Below are 14,277 nucleotides of genomic sequence, written 5' to 3'. Positions count from 1 at the left end.
TCTGCTGTTTTACCCGATGTCTACAGAAGCATTTGTTGCATGTGCTTCTGTTTCCATATGATGGTTGGAAAGATTGTCTCGTCTGCTTCATTGTGTTGTGGTATTTGTGATTTGTGCTAATTTTAGCACTGTGCATTTCGTTCTTGACACTGCTGACAAATTGTTTGTAATCGTTCTTCTATTAGTCATTATTATTTGCAGAACACCAGGCCGTGTTATGCTAGCCTGAGTACAAAAGTGTTATCTTTACAATCGGTTTTCTTTTAATTTGCTGAGTTGACATTCAGAACTCGTGTGTGCATATGTTTTCGTTATTTCTTCATTATGCCTCAGTTTGGTAATATCAACCTGCAGATAATTTTAGTCAGGAAGCTTTGTTCTTTCTGACGCTGTAAGAAAAAGTTAATTCCTTACCTTTTCTTGCGAACAGATGTGCAATTACTTGCTTTGTTGGTACAATAAAAAACACGGTAGCCCGCAAGGCATACGCTCTGCAATGATACTTGAGATGATACTGTGTGCCAATGCTAATATTCCGAATATTTTGTTATTTTCCTTCATGACAGCTTATCTTGAACTTACTTTTGAGCATTTGGCTACATTTCTAGAAAGGAATCCAGGCCTTCAGCAGTGTTTCTCCAGCACTTTCCTAATGTCATTCCTTCAGTGTGCATGGTAATTAGATTGTAGCTTTAGTATACAGATTGAATTCTGTATTAGAAGTGTACTTTGTCAAGGGTGAAAGCTCACTCACATTCATTTATTCATAAAAAACGATTGGGCAGGTTTGTAATGTCCCAGCCATAAAACTAGGGATCATACATGCACTTTGCTGCAGCAGCTCCAGTTTTTAAGTTGGTTACAGAGTATGCTTATTGCTTGCAATAATAATTCAAAAGCTAGAACATCCCTCCAACTGCATGCGTATTTGTTAGGATATTTTCTAGAAACCTGGTTTTTTTTTTCTTTTTAAGATGAACCCATTTACCCTGACAATAAACATGTTAGCTTAAATTTTGTATGCCTCCTAGATTAATAGGTTTCTGGCCTCACCACTGAAAACTGTGACACATGTGGTCTCGCATTTCATTTAAAATACCCCGCCTTTTTTGGTGCAGGCCTGGCCACAGCTGATCCCGAGCATGGTGTCTCGCCTGGGGAAAACTTGCACGATGGCAGCACCCATATGCAGCACACCATGCCAAGTCCTTGCGGCACCGCTGGAAACCACCAAGGTGAACACACCAGCCAGCTGCTGTATCAGTCCAGCCACAGCAGCAGGGGCTTCGCGAAGGATACCCACCTAGAGCCTCACCTTGTCACCCCCATCGGCGACCATCCCTACCAGTGCGACCACTGTGGAAGGAGCTGTGCAAAGAAACATGACTTCTTGGTGCATCTTCGTACCCACACGGGAGAGCGTCCATACCAGTGCAACCACTGCGGAAGCAGCTTTGCTAAAAAGAGCATCCTGGTGAAACACCTTCGTACCCACACGGGTGAGCGTCCATATCAGTGTGACCACTGTGAAAAGAGCTTTGCTCAAAAGGCTTCCCTGAGGGACCACGTTCGTACCCACACGGGTGAACGTCCACACAAGTGTGACCACTGCGGGAGAAGCTTCTCATTTAGAACGAACTTGGTGGATCACCTTCGCACGCACACGGGTGAGAAGCCATACAAGTGCCAGCTTTGCCCCATGGTCTTTGCCCGGAATGCAGCCCTGGCGAGGCATGTGCGGGCCCACAAGAGGGAAAAACCGCATCAGTGTCAGTTCTGCTCAGTGGCATTCAAGGAAAAGTACCATTTAAAACGCCATGAAATCACACAACACCCTCAGAATACCACAGTTTTATGAAGGTTTGGTGCCTATTTCCTAACATTAGATGTGAGAGCCAATGCTAGCTTACCTGTCTCGATTACATTATCCACGTTGCAAAAACTATAACTTTACATGTCCTCAATTTAGACTGGCAGAAAGCACTTTTTCGGGTCCTTTCTCCTGATCATAAGAAGCATGATTATACCGAGGTAATGCTTTGATTGACTGGGACTGGCATGGCATGTGCACATGGCATTACTATTAGATTAACAGATTATTATTATTAGATTGATAGAGCCATAAGATTAAAAGTTGTTTGTATGAGATAGTAAAAGCTTGGCAAGTCAAATTTCAAGGACCCCGAAAATTTGAGTTATCAAACATCCTGGAAAAAAACCAACAAGAACTAACTGTTTGCATCGCAGCATATATACTTGGTGAAAGATTGGGCAGTGGTCGCCTGCTTTTGAGGGGAAAACAGAGCAGCAGTGATTATTTTTCACATTTCAGTCAATGTCTTTTTGCGTGAGATCTGCCAGGAGCATTGAGGCAGAGCTGCCTGAAAATGGAAAGGGCCTTCTCGTAGGATGTGTGTTGTTAACTGTGCAGCATTCAGTCCATGTTTTGTTGGGACTATTTTGACATCTGCACGCCATTCTTAGATGCAGCCTCCCTTCAGGAGCCCATTCGAATGATCCAGTGCTAGATCTATAGCGTCCAAGTTAGCAGGCGTCTGACACCGTAGACTTACACCTGCATTATCCGGAGTTTCCTAATTAACTTAATTAATGAGCATCTACTATGTGCATTACAGAGGATTTCTTGGCCATCCACCAGCAAAAGCATATGTGGGTGAAGGAAAAGTTGTGTTTTTAAAGCAAGCGCCACTTTTGAATGCGAGCTTTTAGCACTAGCTTACAAATCCGTATAGTAGTGTAAGAAAACTTTTCTTTTTTGCATTTAATACCACGAGTAAAATCTGTTCTCATATTGATGCAAAAACAGCGTAGAAATCACAAGGACACAGAAATAATAAACGAGACACAGCGCTGTGTCTCGTCTTCCCTTTCTGCATCCTTGTGAAGTTTTCTGCTGTTTTGAGTTGTGATGAACAACCAACAAGCTCGAGATGTGTTATTCAAGTTATTCATCTTTTCATGCTTGTGTTGTGGCTATGTTATTGGAGACCACGGCAGGGACACAAAGATGCATTTATCGCTTTTGCTGGCAGGTTTCGCGAGTGTTCTGTTTGTTTAAATTTTAAAAAATTATAAAGAAAATTTTGTCGCATGATTCCTGTGCGTTATCTTTTGTCAAATTGCCATCTCTATAAATTTGGCATAGTTTTGTTCCAAGTTGTGTCCTCAGAATTGTCAGCAGCAGTTGTTGTCTTATTGTATTTTACCTTAGTGGCTTGGTGACATTTAAGCATTCCTACTGTAAGCTCTCATACATGTCGTGCTTATCAATACTTATTGAACTTGCTTTGGCAACTGCATTTATGGGGTGACCATTCACATAAAAATTTTTGATATTTATAACAGCTTGTGGAGTTAGAGCTGTTGAAAACAGAATTTGATGAATCATTTACTCCTTTGCATTGAGAAATTCAGCTATAAGTTATGAGCTGCAATACTGCATTTGCTCTTTCATAATGCTGGTCAGCTCACAAGTGGTTGCTGAATATTTTTCACTTGTAACCATGTGTTGTAAATTTAAGAATTTTTGGTCAAATCAATAAAATTTTCTTTCCGGCCATACAGCGTAAAAGGATGGTGTAGCCACAGAGAAAGAGGCTATTGGCAGCTTGGTGAGGCAACTGCCTCGACTTATGATGGCAGTGAAAGCACACCATAGGCATATAAAGCAGTGTCATTTGGTGTAGAAGGTAAATTAGATGCCTATGGGTTTTCTTATGAGGTGTGCATATTATTTCTGTATATGCGGCGAAGGAATGGTTTATAAAGTACTTCTCAGAGGCAGATTTAGTTATGTGCCTTTGCTTCATCAAAGGAGACTGTATCACTGCAGTTTTCTAGCCTTCAAGGGTGGTCATACTTAAAAGGTGCAGTGGAGAGGAATCTGAAGTCATCTGTTTCCACGGGAACTCGATCTACACGTTCCGAGCATTCTTAGAAACTTCGACTTATTGCCCTGTGTGGCCGATTTTCCTAATTAAATCAGAATAACATCCGGATCCCGCCTTTTTTTTTTTAATTCTCCCAGTACGGTGGTCGGAGTCGACCAATGCGTGGAGTGCCCTTCAGCCAGCTCTGTGGAGGCTTTGCCTTCACTTTATTTAGTTTGTTAGGTTTCCGTAAATAAATAGTTTCATTTGCAGATAATTTAGCTGCAAAATAAGCCTGCAGTAATATCAATATGCGCGGACTATTTGCTACTACGGATTACTACGTATTACTCCGTCGATGGCAGAGTGGCAAGCCTCCGTGGGGCTGCCTGAAAGGCACTCCACGCGTTGGTCAACTCCGCTCACCGTGCGGGGAAGAATTAAAAAAAAAAAAGGTGGGAGCCGTACATTAATCCGGTTTAATTAGGGAAATCGGCCACACAGGGCAATAAATCGAAGTTTCTAAGAATGCTCGGAACATGTAGATTGAGTTCCCGCGGCAAAAAGACGAGTTCAGATTCCTCTTCACTGCACCTTTAATGTTCTTCGCCGACGCCTTATATACCGACAGTTCAGTTCCGTGTTCTTATTTTGCGCAATGGCTTCATCTGTGTATAACTTTGTGATGCCAGCTTCGTAATGCACACCAGCAAAGTCATCTCAGGTGAAATCATGTACAGCCTTCTGTGCATCAACAGTACTTTGATACAAATTCACGTGCATTCAATCATGCAGATGTTCAACAGTGTTCCCAGCCGTCATTAGGCCCGTAAAGCATGCTTTACGGAAGCAATTCCTAATGCACTCCACAGTCAGTCCTATCCGCATGGCCTTGGTAATTTCCACAGCAACGAACAAAGATATCCGAACCAGAGCATCGCTGTCTGGTGTTTGAATTGGTATCAGTACGACTTGGATGATGCACCGATTATAGGACACCTTCACACTTGAAAGACGCCCATGTCCAGTGGCTGTACCTTGCACTTGGCATTTGGTGGCAATAACTGTTTCACCACAGCTAGAGAAAGCAACACGTTGTGCGATGCAAAGTTGTCAAGCAGGAGTTGGAGCTCGTATTTGTTTAATTATGCTACCCAACGAGCAACAAATGCTTGTCACACGAAATTAAAGTCCCGTAACCTCTGTACATTTAATAATACATTTCTACGCACAGCAGAGAGTCACAATGAAACGAAAGTTGGCTGGTCCTTTCCGGCAACTGTGTCATGTTCATGCCGTCCTCCGTTGCACGGGAGGCTATGTTCTTTTCGGTGACGGGCATTGGTTAGATTCTTTCTGTCAACACACAGCTACCATGGCCTGGGCAGGTCAGCAGCGTCGCTTGGGGTCGGGAAGCTCTGCAACCCGGCGAATTCCTGCGCACGTCTGCATGGAAAAAAGTGAGAGGAAAGGGAAAGGAATGGATATGCTGAAGTTCAAAATTTGACTACAGATAACTGAACTTCTACAAATGCATTTCAAAAATTCTTGCTGGAGGATATTCGTGAAGTGGTGTCCGTTAACATGCCAGGTACATCACACTTTTATTGAGAGTCTCTTTCATTGCCCCTTTAACAAAATATGCACATCCCTCAGATGTGCCAAATATACGTGTGTTTTGTTAATTAGACTAGAAATTGTTGAACCTCCAATATGCGTCATTTTTCTCATTTTCGGTCTGTTTGAAGAGCACTCGATCTAAACAACTATTCACAACAACCAAGAACTACTCTTAACATACCAAGATTGACATTTGATTTAATGCTGGAGAAACAGCCATCTTTTTTGTGTAGTTGTTTTTTTCTAATGCATGCTGCAAGCAGGTGAGTCGAACAGAAACGTTCAATTCAGTTCAATTCAAGGTTTATTTGGTTCCTTGTGCAATACAGAAAGGAAAAAAAACAAAAAAACTTTGGACCCTTAGCCAACGGTTAGTAAATGGGTCCATGTCAAACGTGCAATTAAACAGACACTTTATATATGTAAGGATACTAAGCAAAATATTCAATATGTAAGAGGAAGCGGCACATAGGTGTTCATAACGGGTAATATTGCATGCATGAGTGCAGTATAAGTATAGCACTATATATACAACTTAAGAACAGCAGTATGTATATACATGGGAAATACGCCTTATAACTCAAAACACTTATCCAATATGTTATAATTCTTGAACATGAGAAAGCAAGGAGACAAAATGTGTCTTCACTAGTGCCGAAAAATTGTGAGCTTTTCCATATTTATGTGCCCCTAAATTGAAGCCACCGATCCCCATACATATTGTCTGTTGCGGGAAAATTAAAGTTGCCCGCCAACGAATTTCTGGTGGTGCAGGATGAGGTATGGAATAATGATGCTTGGAAAGGATGGTTGTTTCTGAGGACAGTATTCTTTTTAATGTTCATATTTTTTAACAGAGTATGTCAAATGGCAATGCCTGTAATTTATGAAACAGTACCTTGCATGGGTGGTCATAGATGGAGTTGTAAGTGTTCGCAAAGCTCATTTTTGTAGTTGTCCCCGCAGGGAGGCGTCTGTAGCATGCAGACGTTGGTGAGTGGCGACACCACGGGGTTAACCCGAGCATCCGCAGGGACATCCCTGCAGGGGGATGATGGTGAACAATGCGTCACCACGGACCCGAGCATCTGCGCTCAGCCGTGCGTGGCATAGCCGTGTCCGGGGAAAAGGGGATCCTGGTGCTTGAGCCAATGCCGAGCGTTTGGACCCTTAAGGCCCCTCGGCGGAGGCAACACACCACTTTGGCCCCAGCTTCCTGTAGACGGCACCTCCGGCCTGACCCGACCGGGGGAAATCGGCAGTCGCCTTTTCCTATCCTCCCCTCTATCTTTCACTTTCCTATCTCTTTCTTACAACTCTCCTGTCTACTCCTCTCTTCTTGGTTTTTTTTTTTTCACTTTTCATAGGCGGCTAGGGTTAACCTTGTGTGGCCAACTACCCTGAGTTGTGTCATATTTGGTTATAGTTGAGGTGTACAGCTGGCGTGGGCAGGATTTGCTCGCAAGTTTCTGTCCCGTCCCCTTGTTGGGCTCCATGGTGGGTGGCTGGCACCATGACCGAAAAACTAGAATTTTTTATGGCTCCCCCTTTTTCCAAACCTGATCGCTCTCTCAAGTGAGGGCGGAACGAAGCAGATGAGTTTTTTTCAGAAAAGAAAAGCCAGTTTTCCTAAGTACCATGTGATCCATAGTGAAGTACAAGATAAGCAAGCAAGAATCCTGTCTCCCTTCCTAGTGTCAAAGTGTTTGACAGAAGCCTTGGGCATTGGCTACAAGGTATCAAAAATGGCCAGCGGTGACTTACTGCTCGAACTGAGAGACAACATCCAGCACTCAAAACTCGTAAACATTGTGTCTGTTGGAGATATTCCTGTCTCCTTGACTTCACACCGATCTTCGAACACCGTCCGGGGCGTGATATCCGAAAATGATTTTGTCCACATCACAGAAAAAGAGATGCTCGAAGGTCTCAGTGACCAAGACGTGATAGACGTTCACAGAATCAAGATCCGGAAAGATAATAAGGAAATAGACACAAAATACATGATCCTGACGTTCAACACTAGCACACTGCCCGACACAGTCGAAGTAGGATATCTGAAAGTTAACGTAAGACCATACATTCCCAACCCTCGCCGATGTTTCAACTGCCAAAGGTTTGGCCACGGCTCACAATGTTGCCGCGGTCGGAAAACGTGCGCGAAGTGCGCCTCGAAGGATCATTCTGATCAATGTGACGCAGTTCCGCACTGCGCAAACTTTGAAGAAGACCATGCAGCATACTCCAGGGCGTGTCCGTCCTGGAAAAAAGAAAAGGAAATAATCACCATAAAGACAAAGGAAAACATTTCATTTCAAGAAGCAAGAAGGCGTTTTGCACTCACCAACTCATTCTCCTTCACTGCAAAATCAAACTTCGCCGATGTGGTGCGTGGGCGCGGCGCACCACACCAGGCTTCGGCACCCGTCCAGGTCACACACAGTGAGCCTGTGGCGGGGCCATCCGCGCCCCAAGGCAGAGCAGCTAACGCTACTCCGCCAACTCCAAGTCAGGCTGCGCAGACCCCCGGGTCAGCGGGCCTCAAGACCTCGTCCCGCAGATTGAGGTCAAACTCGAAAGTGAACGTGCCTTCTGCACGTTCGCCCCGCGCCGTCCGCTTCGGACGATCGGCTGAGCTCCCTGGATCGGTCAAAGAAAGACAGGCCCCGAGTCACGGGACCCTAAACCACTTGATCTAGTTTTTCACTCGATACAAACACAAAAATAAGATGGCTTTCATAATACAATGGAATTGTAGAGGAGTTTTAAACAATTACAGTGACATAAAAGACATATAGGAGCACACGCTCCTGTCGCCTTCTGTCTACAAGAAACAAATTTAGGTCCCCAAAAATATAACTTTCTTAAGAATTACACCGTTTTCCGCCTCGATCGGGAACAGGCGAGCCGACTATCGGGAGGCGTAGCCATCATAGTGAAAAACGGTGTCCCGGCTCGAGAAATCACACTCAAAACAAAACTTGAAGCTGTTGCGTTCAGTGTCGTCAGCCATAAAACAATTTCTATCTGTTCTGTATATATTCCTCCACACTTTACATTAGCAGTCTACGATTTACAAGAACTTGTCAGTGAACTTCCAGAACCGTATCTAGTAGTTGGGGACTTTAACGCTCACTCCCCTTTTTGGGGAAGTGAGCACTGTGACTCTAGGGGTCAAATAATTGAAAATTTTATCCTCACAAATAATGTATGTCTTTTAAATACAGAAAAAGCCACATACTGCTCCCCTACCTCAGGAAAAATGACCTTTTTAGATTTACCGTTTAGTTCACCTTCTGTTTTTAACGATTTTAACTAGGATGTCATTGACAATCCATATGGCAGCGATCACCTCCCTGTACTAATCACTTTAACATCCACACCGGAAATAATCCCCACAAGGCCTCGGCGCTGGAAGCTTCACCTCGCCGACTGGTCACTTTTTAGAGCAAAGGCAACTTTAGAAGATATAGTTTTAGGAAATCTTACCGTTGACCAGATAAACGAAAAGTTCACTAATTGTATCATAACTGCCGCACTCACAGCTATTCCTCAGTCGTCAGGAGTGGCGCGACAAAACCATAAAGTATGGTGGACAAAAAACTGTAAAGAAGCGGAAAAACAACAAAACAGAGCTTGGGGTAAATTCCGTAGGTATCCGACGCATGAAAATTTCCTAAATTTTAAAAAGGCAAAAGCTAAAGCTCGGTATGTCCGTCGCAGTGCCGAAAAAGCTTCATGGCAGAATTATGTTTCAACTATCAACAATCAGATCCCACCTAAAAAAATGTGGGAGCAGGTTCGAAAATTAAACGGCAACTTTTCACCATTCACAATTCCTTTTTTAACAACACCCGGAACACAAACAAGCATAGAGGAACAGGCAGACATATTGGGGGAACATTTCACTGCAGTTTCAAGTTCATCACACTACACGCAGTCCTTTTTAAAATACAAAAATACAGCTGAAAAACAGAGGCTCCCAACAACTGGAGGTGCAAATGAAAAATACAATAGTCTAATTACCCGCCAAGAAATCAACAGAGTACTGTCTGCCGGAAAAAAAACTGCTCCAGGACCCGACCATATACATTATGAAATGCTTGCACATCTTTCTGAGCCTGCCATAGAAGCACTTTTGAGATTCTTCAACACAATTTGGATGTCAGGGAAAATACCTGAAGCCTGGAAGAAAGCTATTATTGTACCGTTTCTTAAACCTAGTAAACCCCCAACCTCTCCTAGCAGTTATAGACCCATAGCCTTAACCAGTTGCCTCGCCAAATCCTTCGAAAGTGTCCTAAATATAAGACTAACCTTTGTTCTTCAATCCTGTGAACTGCTTGATATCCATCAGTGTGGATTTAAAAAAGGATGCTCCACTACAGATCACCTAGTCCGTCTCGAAAATATAGTCAGAGTAGCTTTTATACACAAGCAACACTGTCTTAGCGTCTTTTTTGATTTAGAAAAAGCATATGATACAACCTGGAGGTTCGGGATCCTCCAGGACTTAGCTGAGCTCGGCATCCGTGGCAGAATGCTGAACTCCATTAAAGACTTTTTGTCTAACCGCTCATTTAATGTCCGCCTAGGCTCAACCGTTTCGAGGGACTTCATTCAGGAAAATGGAGTTCCTCAAGGGTGCATTTTAAGCACAACTCTCTTCGTTGTAAAAATGAATTCTATTAGAAAAATAATCCCAAGGTCGATTATGTATTCCATGTATGTTGATGATCTTCAGATAGCGTGCACATCTTCCAATATATCCACATGCGAACGACAAGTACAGCTTACAATCAACAAAATGGCAACATGGGCAGACAAGAATGGTTTCCAGTTCTCACCACAGAAAACAGTGGCCTTACTTTTTTCACTGAAACGAGGCTTGCACACAAATCCAACATTACACCTAAACCAAACCGAGCTGCCTTTAAAAAAGGAACACAAATTTCTAGGCATCACTTTCGACAAAAAACTTACTTTCCTGCCTCACATAAACGCACTGAAAAAGAAGGCGTCGCTAGCACTGAACACACTGAAAGTCCTTTCACGCAAACACTAGGGTTCTGATCGGGTATGCCTTCTACAGATTTATCGCTCTGTAGTACGTTCCATTCTAGATTATGGTTGCATAGTGTATGGATCAGCAAGGCCGTCGTACTTGAAACGACTGGACCCTGTGCACAATTTGGGTTTGCGTCTTTCAACTGGTGCTTACAGGACATCACCCATAAAAAGCCTGTACGTAGAAACTAATGAACCACCACTTGCAGACAGAAGAACAACGCTCACATGCTCATACATTTTAAAGATCCGTTCCCAGCCTGAACACATCTGTTACCCACTCGCTACAAAGTGCCCATCCCGAACACTATTTACCAACAGACCCCTCGCAATCAGGCCACTTCTTCTCCGCTTTGAAGAGAAATGCCAAGAACTAGATATAATGGACACATTGCCTAATATTGCCCGCTAACGTGATCCACTCCCGCCTTGGTACTGCCTACCATCTGTGTGCGACTTCACATTAACACAATTTCAGAAGAAACACACCGCATGAACAGATATTACAAGAGTATTTAGCACTAAACGAAAAATACGGAGAATACGAAGCATTTTATACTGATGGATCAAAATCGGCACAATATGTCGGAAGTGCTGTGGTTCGGACTAATTGGGAAAAAGTAGTACGCCTGCCTGAGTGCGCATCCATTTTCACCGCCGAGTGTTACGCAGTCTCGGTGGCTGTAGAAAAAATAATAAATGAGAACATTCAAAACAGTATCATTTACACTGATTCTCTGAGCATACTAACCTCACTTCACCATAGAAATGCAGTGACACCACTAATTGGTGACATCATACACAACATAACAAGCGCCACAATACAGGGACAAGTCATAAAATTTTGCTGGGTTCCCAGTCACATTGGAATCACTGGCAATGAGAAGGCAGATGAATGTGCTGGAAAAACTCGGAACAAAGAAATAAAGAAAGTGTACATTCCCTACAAAGATGGTATGAAGTTGGTGCAGTGCAAATTAAGAAATAAATGGCAGTCGCAATGGAATATCGAAAGAAATAATAAGCTACATTTAGTAAAACCCATTCTAGACGAATGGAAATCTTGCTCACACCAAAAACGATTCAGCGAAGTTATTTTATGCCGTCTTCGTATTGGACACAAACATCTCACCCACAACTTCCTGCTAACAAACAAAGACAAACCTGTTTGCGAGCAATGCGGACATGAACTTACTGTAAACCACATACTACTATCATGCACAAAACTTGAATCATTAAGGAAAAAATATTTTGCTACATTTTACAAAGAACATATCCCATTTCATCTAGCGTTGATTTTAGCTGAACACGCACCCGTTAGTATACTTGATGTTTTTAGCTTTTTAAGGGAAGCCGGTGTTCTTCAAAACCTGTAATGTTCTGACCCTGTGCTTCTCTACTTAGAACGATACACCTCAGCCACTTTCTCAGTCCTGAGAAGGAGGCTGAGGTTTTTATCTGAGTTGTTGGGAGCCTCGAGATCCTTGCCAAGCCAAGGATGTCCACGGAGGTTAACCAACTTTTAAAAGCTTCTGCAAACAGCCATTTCTAAAAAGTTTGTATTTAATCAGCCAGGTAATAAAAATAACTTTTAGGCCCTTTACACCACCGTTTTTATCAACTTTGTTTTCACACTCTGCTCAAGCCAATTTTTCAATACCTTGTTCTTGGCGCATGATAGCCTTAGCCGCTTATGCGCCAATAAACCGAACACAACACAACACATTTTTGTAGTTGCCTTTGTGGTTGACGAAATGACATGTATGTCCATCCCCAAGTGTGTATACAATATGACTAGTGGTTTTTTATGAATGCAAGATATTGCATTCTTAACACCTTGTCATCAAAATAATTCCAACCTTTTAGTAGTGTATGACAGCGAGATGATAGCTTTGCGCAGACTGAGTTGATGTGTGCTTGCTAATTCAAGTGGTTGTCTATTATTATGCCAAGGTACTTGAATGACCCAACCCTTTCAGGTTCACAATTCTTCATTTTTATTTTAATATTTGAAGTGATTAATCTACACCGGGAGTGGATTACCATGCATTTGTTTTTTTTTACATTTACAGCTAATTTATTTTGCACGAACCAGTGAGAGTTAGATAGTTTTGCATTGATTTATGCACTATGTTTTTGCTGATTCTACTTGTGCCAACAGTTATTGCTAACAGTAACCTATACCTTTGAAACTTGAATACATTTATTATTCTAATGATCTAAAACTTCTCTTTTGTCATAACCAAGAGGACGGCAGCAATCGTGCAAGCATTGTGAAAAATGTCCAGCGGCAGCAAAAGTGTGAGACCCTTGCCTTAAGGATTGGCTACTGGCCAGAACCTGTCGTGAGATTATGGTGGAAATGAAAAGATCTTGCCTCGTATATAGTAGGAATCGGGCACTGAAGCATCGAAGAAATAAGAAGTTACAATACTTATCGGGCATTGAAAGACACAAAACAAACTGAAGTGTTGTCCTGCGGTGAAAGCTATGCATTATTGATGTATTCCACCACGTGACCACATTGGTAAAATATAACTTGCTTGTTGGTACATCGATAAAATATAACTTATTTGTTACTATGTGCATAGTATTCTTTTTCTTTCAGGATTGTTGATCATATTTCATAATAGCTTATGTTCTCTCCTGTGTACCCTTCAATAGCTACACTCTCTCCTCATCATAGATGAAGAGCTTCGAAGCTTTGTTACTGGATGATGCCAGCGTTATTACTTTCTTGGTTGATTTCATAGGAGGCAAAATGCTAGAGGCCCGTGTAATGTGCGATGTCAGTGCCCCTTAGAGAACCCCAGGTGGTCGAAATTATCTAGAGCCCTCCACTACTATGTCCCTCATAGCCTTAGTTGCTTTGGGACGTTAAACCCCATAAACCATAAACCAATTTCTTGGTTTAAGCGGTAACCAAGTTCCTCAAAAGTTGCCGTCATAAGGCGTACACGACTCAGCTGCAACAAATTTGGGTGTATAAACTGAAATGAACTCAAAGCTATACTGAAGTTGTAATTAATGTCTGGCAGCTTGAACTAATTAATTTGTAGTTGATCATGTTTGCCAGCATGCAATCACCATTGTGCTCACTGATCATAGTTTCCGGCATCAGGACACATAAAGCAGTAGTGTCCATTGATTGAAAAATTCTCAGTAAAAGTTTTCTTCAGTATTCCTATCAAAACTGTTTCCTAATCGACCACTATAGACAGGTTTCCGTGGTGCAGAAAAAGGTGGGGTGCTTCAGATTCAGTTGTCGGTCTCCTTAAGAATAAATATGTGGGAATCATGAATGGCAGTTCACCAATATCCCTCAAGATAAAAGTATGCAAAAGCCGTATCATACCGGCACTCGCCTACGGGAAAGAAACGTGGAGGCTAACGAAAAGGGTTCAGCTTAAGTTAAGGAGAACGCAGCGAGTTATGGAAAAAAAAAAATGATAGGTGCAACGTTTAAGAGACTGGAAGCGGTCAGTGGGAGAGGAAACAAACGCAGGTTACTGACATCCTAGTCGAAATCAAGAGGAAGAAATAGGCTTGGGCAGGGCATGTAATGCGAAGTCAAGATAACCGTTGGTCCTTAATTGTGACGGAGTGGATCAGGGGTCGGCAGCATAGCAGAAGGCGGCAGAAAGTTAAATGGGCGGATGAGATTAATAAGTTTGCTGGGATATAGGGGCTGCAGTTGCCA

At 42.6% G+C, this 14,277-nt stretch overlaps 1 protein-coding gene across 2 annotated transcripts in view; it reads left to right on the top strand.

Moving 5' to 3' along the window:
- The window catches only part of LOC149365456 (uncharacterized), a 59,113-nt gene that overhangs the window by 26,545 nt on the left and 18,291 nt on the right, over positions 1-14,277 (top strand). For both annotated transcript variants that reach the window (XM_089542707.1, XM_089542714.1), the window contains one exon: positions 1,119-1,667. In XM_089542707.1, coding sequence (XP_089398833.1) covers positions 1,119-1,667 — 549 coding nt within the window. The remainder of the gene's footprint in view (positions 1-1,118; positions 1,668-14,277) is intronic.

Source organism: Amblyomma mixtum, chromosome 1 (assembly GCF_055824585.1).
Source record: "Amblyomma mixtum isolate Tamu chromosome 1, ASM5582458v1, whole genome shotgun sequence".
Taxonomy (NCBI): domain Eukaryota; kingdom Metazoa; phylum Arthropoda; class Arachnida; order Ixodida; family Ixodidae; genus Amblyomma; species Amblyomma mixtum.
Note: the sequence above shows the minus strand (reverse complement) of the source record. Positions and strands in the feature narration are given on the sequence as shown.